This window comes from Nematolebias whitei, chromosome 1 (assembly GCF_014905685.2).
Source record: "Nematolebias whitei isolate Nwh7 chromosome 1, NemWhi1, whole genome shotgun sequence".
Lineage (NCBI taxonomy): Eukaryota > Metazoa > Chordata > Actinopteri > Cyprinodontiformes > Rivulidae > Nematolebias > Nematolebias whitei.
The window spans coordinates 20,186,003-20,195,070 of NC_056498.1; the positions used below are offsets into that span (position 1 = coordinate 20,186,003).

The 9,068-nt window shown below is 40.0% G+C and overlaps 1 protein-coding gene across 1 annotated transcript in view; it reads left to right on the top strand.

Annotated features, from left to right (window-relative positions):
• arhgap36 (Rho GTPase activating protein 36) overlaps positions 1 to 9,068 on the top strand; it is a 50,950-nt gene that overhangs the window by 15,278 nt on the left and 26,604 nt on the right. Inside the window, exon 2 of the mRNA XM_037682902.1 lies at positions 4,184 to 4,252. Within this exon, the coding sequence (XP_037538830.1) occupies positions 4,184 to 4,252 (69 nt within the window). The remainder of the gene's footprint in view (positions 1 to 4,183; positions 4,253 to 9,068) is intronic.

The window sequence follows — 9,068 nt, forward strand, 5'->3', positions numbered from 1 at the left end:
TAAAATGAGGTGCAATTCAAAAGTCAAACCTGTCATTTGACACAACAGATATAATAAATAAATCTTTCTTAACTGATGATTATTTCCATTATTGTTGTAATTCCTGAGAACATAAAGCAGTGGTTCACCTTGGGGGGTAGTTTTGTCAATTAGACCAGTGGTTCTTAAACCCCCGGGGGTCTGCGAGCCAGTGCTTGCTGGTTTGCAAAAAATAAAAAAATTATTATATATATATATATATATATATATATAATAATTTTAATTTTTTTACAAGCACACAGATGTTTAACAACCTGTTAAAATATACCAAAATGGAGAAAATCCATCTACTTTATTCAAAATTTTCTGAAGGAGGACCCGCACACACACACACACACACACACACCCCTGCTGGCCTACCCACTATTTGTGATGCGGCATCAATCGTTTTACAAATGAAGTCCTGTTACTTGGTCTGACTATTGCTGTTATGATTCTGTTCAGTTTTATGTAAAGAGTTTTCTATAATAATTTTGAAGTAGTATCAATACATGTTCATTCAACCTTTATTTAGACAGGTAATCCCATTGAGCCTCGAGGACTCATTTACAAGAGAGACCTGATTTCAACAAAGAAAGATGACAACAATGGACAACAGCAACAACAATAAACAATTATAAAAAGTCATACAGCAGTTTTTTTTGTTTTTTTTTTACAAATAGGATGGCTAAAAGAAAAAGGTAACAAAAAACAGCTAGATTCTAAGGCGAATGTAGAAAACTAAAAACAGGAACATGTCAGCATTGGTCCCTGCCAGGAGTCCAACAGATTCTTAAAGCCACTTAGAGAGGTCAAGGTCGAGAGCTTCAAATCTTTTTGTAAGATATTCCAGGAAACAGGAGCGGAGTAGGAGAAGGCCCTTTTGCCTAGTTCAGTCCTCATTGAGGGAACACTGCAGGTAATAATGTCCTGAGAGCACACGCTGTAGCTGCACTCACGCAGAGACATCTAGGAGGAGATGTATGAAGGCAGCAGACCAAGAAGTGATTTAAAGATGAAAATGTACCAGTGAGAGAGTCTGCGTGAAGTTTATGATGTCCAGTTAACCAGTGAATACAGAGTGCAGTGGTGGGTACGATAATCACAGCCAATTATGAATCTTAGTGCACCATGATAGACAGCATCCAACATCTGCAGGGTTCTCGTAGGAGCGTTCATGTAAATAATGTCACCGTAATCAATGGAGGGAAGGAAAGTCACAGATACAAGGCGTTTTCTAGCATTCAGGGTTAGACAGGATCTGTTTCTGAAAAAGAAACCCAGTTTAACTTTCAGTTTCTTTATCAAGTTTTCCACATGGAGCTTAAAAGAGAGATGTGAGTCGACCAAGATACCCAAATATTTACAGGAATCAACAAACTCAATGGGGACACCATTTGAGGATAAAATCGGAGGAAGAACTGCCGGGACCAACTTCCTATTTGAAAAAAGCATCCCTTTGGTTTTGTCGGCATTTAGGACAAGTTTGAGGTGAAACAAATCAGTCTGGATGATGTTGAATGCAGATTTCAAAAGCTGGAAAGCCTTAGCAACTGTTTTAGCTCGGCAATAAACAACTGTGTCATCAGCATAGAAATGTATGGATGCATTAGGGATGTTTTTACTTACATTATGTATGTAGATTGTAAAGAGGGTGGGTCCTAAGACTGAGCCTTGTGGTACACCATTGTTGATTGTTAAATAACTGGATGTGAATAGGTAAAGTTTTACAGTGTTTTTTGAGACTATCGTTTTTCTCGAAACTGTAATTTTTGGTGCTGCATCTTGAGTTGACCGTTTTATGCAAGCTCAAGTGAAGAGTTCAACAAAAGTCAAATCAGAAGGAACAAACTGGATAAAATATATAAAGCCAGATTAATCTTTAAATATGTCCACATACTGTCAGGAAGAACTGAATTGTGATTTTTTTTTTTTTTTTTTTCAACATTTACACATGTACACATGCTCATGGACAAAATCACCAGAATACCAAAACAGTCCATGCTCAATAATTCATAAAATCCAACAATTTTCAGTCCGGGTCAACTGGACAATTTCTTTTTTGCTGAAACGTTTCACCTTCCACACCCCCTCCCCAGTTGCCAGAGGAGGGGGCGTGCCAAAGACACCAGGTTAGCACCAACATAACTGGTTTGTTCCACGTTGGAGTAAGCTGTTTGGGGGAAGAATCACTTTTGTGTTGTGTGTTTCCTTGACTGATGAAGCCTTCCGAATGGAAGGTGAAACGTTTCAGCAAAAAAAGAAACTGTCCACATGACCTGACTGAAAATTGTTGGAATCAACAGAATACTTTCATCATAGCCAACATATTGTAGTGATGGTAACGTTTAGGACTATCTTAGTGACCCTTGAAGTGATTATTGAAAGATTTTCTTGGTGCTTGTGTACTAGTTGCCATTTATTCAAGTATTTACAAACATGGTTTTTTTGTTGATTTTATGTGCAGTGATGACTAACACTGTGTATAACGGTTCGAGAAAACCTGTAATAAAATGCGAGAAGAAAAACCACAATTGTTGTCAAGTATTAAAAGCTCATCCTGCCATCCATACATACCAAGGCTTAGTGCGTGGCCTGTGGCTGCTCACTGAATGCCCTTCCTGACACAACCACAGACCACCGAGTTACCACAGCCCTCTGTGTGGAGCAGAGAGCTGCTATCTAGGGTGCCTGGGGGGAGCAGATGGTAGGGGTTAAGGACCTTGCTCAAGGGCCCAGAGCGGGGAAAACAAGGGTGGAGGCAGGTGTGGGTGCTTCACTTCTCCTACCTTTGTTGGTCCAGGCCAGGGGGTTGAATCAGTGACCTTCCAATCACAGGCCCACCTTCTGTAACCTCTGCACCACCACTCCCCCATACCAACACAACTACCTGTAGTAAAATCAGATTGCAAATAAAAGAGAAGGGAAGTCTGAGATTGCATCATTGTATGTTCCCATACAATGGCAAAATTAGTTTTCTGCTTTTAACCCATGGCACCTGAGATACACCCAGGTGGAGCAGTGGGTAGCTATGTAAGCAGCACCTGGGGCGCAATTAGGGATTAGATGTCTTGTTTAGCGACATCACAACATGTGGGAATGGCTGGGAGCCAAACCAAGACTTTCTGGTCCCCAGTCAGCTGCTCTACATCTACACCATCAGGCAGCCTTCCTTTAAGGAATACATATCACCCACCAACTTGCATGCCAGCATTGAAAAAAGAGCTCTTGTACAATATGTCAGCAATTGGAGTATGTGTTACTGACGCTTCTGTTACACCAAATTTGAGCTCAATATCTGTAAAACTGACTCCATTCAATTTTTGTGTTTGCTAAGGTTGAATAGCTATGGTGACCGTCTTAAATTTGGTGAACACCAACAGTTTATCAGTTATATGCATTTGATAATGACTTTCTGAGATCTAACAAGGTTGAGTCAGGTCCTCTGGATGGATTCTTCTTTGTTGAAACGTTTAGTCTTTTATCGAAAAAACAATCAGTCTGAGACTCTGCAGCAAACTCAATCTTATAAACAGCACCTTGTCATAGTGGATCAACCAGTTTGCTGGTGACAGCCAGAACTAGCTATTCCCATGTAAAAGGAGGACCATCAGCCTAACAGTGGACTTTCTGAGAGGTTAATTGAATCAGCTGATTTCAGCAACCTGACATCTCCTAGCTCTGTACCAAGTAATGTAATCAAGACAATGATGTAATGTAAATAAATGATAAATTAACCATTTGTTCTTTCGCCACTGACACAAGCATGCATGTCTGAGTATGTGTGCATATTTAAACACGCTTCTGCATTATGCATTTATCGCTTGCTGTCTTTTCCCTGACACATGTGTTTTGAATGTACAGTGATTAAAGTAGGCTGTTCAAACCACTGTAGCTAGTCTATTGAGGTTTTATTGTCTGCTGTTGATATAATCACTGAGAGAAGAGAAAAGCGTCGTTCTACGGTCGTTAAATCTTTATGTGATGGGAAGAAGACACGACGGAGCCGATTAAATTCACTTCTAGCTGTTTAAACGACAGCAGAATATCACCAGTGTTTTAGGATTTCACCAAGTTACTGAAAAAACAAAACAGATTTCAGTCCATAAACTGTAATCTCAGCTGTAACCAACATGTTAAATCATTCCCTGTCTTGCTTTCACAGAAATACGCAAACGGAGGAAATCCCTACGCAAGAGATTTGACTCCTTCTCAAAGGAGAAGAAAGAGCGAGGTAAGCTCGTGAAACGCTCACATTTCAGTGGTTAAACTCAGCACAGTCTGTGGCTATAGCTCGTAATCCAGTGACAAACTGTGAACACATTTCCATGCAAACTCAATGTTTACCTCAGCAAGTGTCATTATGAAGCCCAAAGTCCCCGCTGTTCTTTATAAGAGCGTCACTATCACTGGTTTTCAGTAGCGTTTACCAGCACAAGCCACTAGAAGCCTACTGTGTTTATAAAGAGCAGGAAGCTCCCGGGCTGAGTCATGCAACATTCACTGAGTCAGAGTTGGTGCGTCTTTGTTTCTGATGGACTTTTATGGCATAAACTGAATAATGGCTGAACACAGTCATCTCCTGGACTCTTCTAAACTCACTTTACAAACCCTCTTGCAGCTCTATTGTTAGAAAGTGTTTTTGTTGTTGTTTTTTTTCCAGAGAAGTACTAAGATGTTTTTTGCACTGCTTAGAATGCTCATGCCAGATGTTACCACAAACTGGGGATTTTTTCTACACTAAGCAACGGTTAATCACCTAAATAATTAGTACAATTTTGTCTTTTAAACTTTTTTTATTACAGGTCAAATTAGATGGTCAGCTGGTTTGCTGGCACAGAATAATTGTGGCCAATATACAGGGATTTAGAACATCAAAAACCCTTTTTTGTCTTTTTGTTTGTTTCTTTCGGCTGCTCCCTTCTTCATTGGTCGCCACAGTGAACTAACTCGCAGAAAGACTTGGCAATTGTTTTTATGGCGGATGCCCTTCCTGACACAACCACAGACCACTGAGCTACCACAGCCTTCTGTGTGAAGCAAAGAGCTGCCATCTAGGGCGCTCAGGGGAGCAGACGATGGGGGTTAAGGGCCTTGCTTAAGGGTTCAGAGTGGGACAAATAAGGGTGGAGGCATATATGGGGGCTTCACTTTTTCCACCCACATTTTGATAGTGTTGGTCCGGGGAGTTAAACCGGCGACCTTCTGATCACCGGCTTACCTTCTCTAGCCTCTATGCCACCACTCCCCCTTCTTTTTTGTCTTTTATGCCAACCCATGCTTAAGTCTTATGGTGTGACACTGTATAGGTAATTTTATTGGAATAACGTATAAAAAGCTGATATTTAGTTGAAAATGTGTTTGTAAAAAAAAGATTGTCTTTGCCAAGGAGGGCCGAGACGTCTGAGAGGTTTTCAGAATAATGATCCATTGGTGAGGTGGAGACAAAGGAACATATAAATACAAATGTGAGCGAGACAGAAAGCTGGAACACCTGGGCTGATTATAGATTGGGGACAGGTGAGGGTAGCAGGCTGACTGGAAAAACTACTGAGGGTACTTACTGAGGGTGAATGGGAGATGGAACAAGGAATACAAAAATACAAGAGATCTAAACTGGACAGGAAAACAACAGAACCCAAAGGAAAAAATAAAATCACAAAAAAGCACAGATACAACACCAAGTTGGGCTTTCCTTTATCTACGGACAACTCTTTCATTCACTGCAATCTGCGTCCCTTTAGGTGGGTTTGGACGTTTTTGTAACAAATGCATTGACTGTACAATCTTATGCTTTGCTGTTTGTATGCCTGCAGAAACAAACCCGGTATAGTTTTTGCTCCGTGGCTCTTTTAGTTTAGTCTCGCACTGAATTGGCGTGCAACAGGAATCGAGAAGTGCACCGTCATTCACAAGGCCGAAGAACAAATTTACGTCTTGTGAGAGTTTCATAGAAATGAGTCTGAACCAATAATGGCAAAATGTCCTGGGAATTAAATAGTTACAAAAAAAAATCAGAGGTCTTTTTTTTAAAACTTAAATTCAACCTATGAGGGCTGTTAGATAAACACAAGTTGATGTTTCTGGAACAATTTGTGGAACATGTATTTGAACATGAGTTCTTGTATAGAACCCTCTGAGGACATACTTTATGTCTCAAAGATAAACAGGACAACTGTTTTTTTTAGTTCATATGTTTGTCATTAGGTTAGTAATCTAATCTCCATTCTTCCCACATCCTTGATGAGTGGTCATGCTCGGTTTCCTTTTATTAAATGTTTATCTTCTCTAGCGAAACAAGAAACTCTTCCACTACTTGTTGCAGTACTTGAAGTTTCTGCAAGTTTATCTTCAGTTTAGATCTGCACCTGAGTAAAACCAGAAACTATAAACTGGTGTTTCCTGAGGGACATCTCAGGAATCATAGGTCTTAGTATACTGTGATCCATGATAGCAGCAACTTGAAAAAAGTTTGACCATTTGCTACAGTGCTAAAGTTTTAAGCTGTTCTTAGTTTCTTCATAATGAGCTTGAATTTGAATTTGCTTCTAATAAGCCAGATGTTTTTGTGATCTTTTGAAGGTGTCTTGATCGATAGTTTTAAGGTCTTTCCAAGTTTATCTTTGGACTTTTCAGTTGAGTATCTGACCTTGTTAGGAAAACGTACAGTAGGTGCTTAAAAATTTGGAATGTGAGTAAGAAAGAGACAAAAGTCAGGCCTTAAATACATTTACAACAGATGAGGTCATGTTAAAAGCAAGTTATAAACACTCTTTATGGTTCACACTTAAAATAACAAATGCGTGCCTGCTCATATGAGACAGATTTTGACCACATAAAGCAAACAACAACCAAGCCAGTTGTAGCACTGACAGATCTGAGAAACATTTATGGCATGCCATCTAGGGCTGAACAATTAATTGCATTTGCAATAATATCACGATATGATAAAATTAGATTTTATAATTGGGAAGGCTGCAGTTTGAATGGTCAAGTGATCTGGTTATGTGACTTGCGAGTGAGTGGAGCAAAGCAGAGCAGGTAGTGGGAGAAGTCAACACTGCGCTTTAACCAGTTGTACAATGACGTCAGGCTCGACATAAGCTGCTACATCTGAAAGTTCGGTACCAAAGAGCGGCAGCACGTCCGTTGTTTGGAATTATTTTAGCTATAAAAGAAGAAGATGCTGCGCATAAACACACACAACACCACAAATCTTTATCAACACTTTAAAAAACACCACAAAGCCATTTACAATGGTTGCATGGCTAGAACGTCAACGAGCAGTGCTACAACTTCAAGTAAGTAAAGTACCAGATGACAGGGATCACTGACCGAACAGTTCGAAGGCATTACTCCGTATGAACATAATTTGAAACGGCACGTGGAAATAACTCGAGCAGTAATGAAGTTCATAGTGAAAGACATGATGCCCATTAACATAGTGACCAAGCCTGGGTTTACAGCTTTAAACACAATGGATCAGCGGTACAGAATGCACTCACGCACACACTTTAGCCAAGTTGCTGTCCCAGAGCTATACAAAAAATGCAGAAACAGAGTTGCAGCGGAGCTGAAAACAGTGGAGTTTTTTGCAACTGAAACAGATTAATTTATTGTTTGTGTTTGTTGAAAAATACATGAGAAGAAGACATTGAAAAATAATTGCATGTTAAATCGCAATTGCAATATTGAGGTAAATAATCGCAATTAAACATTTTCCTAAATTATTCATCCCTAATGCCCTCATATAAACAGTGTCACCATTGGCAGAGCTGGTCCACATCCAGTGGACAAACCACTTGCCAAGCCAGCAGTGCCAGCTTGACACCAGATCTGACCCATGCCTGTCTGTTGTGTGGGTTGTTATGTAGCTAACTTAAAATAAATCATAGATTTGATCATTATTTTTAGCCTTATGCCTCGTTTTCCCCCCATTCAGTCCAAACAAATATAAAAAAGGAATTTTCTTTGGACAAAGCAGCTGAGTGATCTAGTAACATCATTGTTAAAGGGAAATAAAAATACTCACCAAATGTCTCTCTGTGGTTCACGAATTAGCGTTTTCTGGGGCAGAAACAGTTTTATGTAATTAGAGGCTGATTGCACTTCTGCAGATTACCATAGTCTTCTTCACTTCTCCCATTCATTGTTCACTCTCAATCAACCACTGATCTTTTTTTTTAAGTCTGGATCCCCCCCTCTCCATGCTATAAACAAAATAGCCCTTGATCTACTGTACAGTACAAATGTGACCCAAACTTCTAATGGGGAGATGTTCTCTGCTCTCAGGTGATTAGTGCAGTAAAGAATGACACAGTCCAAAACACACATTTTCTGGCTCTCAGTGCATTTAATCCTGTGTTCAGCTTCTTACAAACAGACACCTGAATGACCATGCTAATGAAAACACAGAACATCGGGACCTGGCAGCACTCATCTTGGCATTGCTCTTCCACTACAGATGCCCCAGTCTATATGGCCTCCAGGGGTCGGCAGGTCGCAGATTACTGTACATGTAACAAGATTACACAGAGGTTACTGTGACTTGTTTGAAGCTCCTTTGAGGGGAATAGTTGCACAGTGTGTGTGTGTGTGTGTGGGGTGGGGGGGGGGGGGGTAGCTTTCACATTTGTTTCCACAAAAGCTGCAACTGTTCATACAGTAAATCTACACATTTTGTCAAAGTTTAAAAAGCCTGGAGGACAAACATCTAACATCCAGTTGTTGCAGTTAAAGAATAGAGGTGAACCGTAAGCGATGTTATGTTGTTTATTTGTCATATGCTGCAAACTATCTCCTTAAATCCTTCATTACCAGGAGATTTTGAGCTCAAGGCCAGAAATATTCCAGGAGAGTGCACAAAGTTATGAACCTGAAGTGCCCGTGACATACTGTATTTTACAAACACTTAAAGTAGAAAATAACATCTTAACGTTTAAGAAATTTGGCATATGAAAGGCTTGTGGGCAGAGTCAAAACCTTTCAGGCTTAAAAACACACCAAAGAGAAAAAAATACATAGGATCCAAAAGTTGCAGACCTCTGATT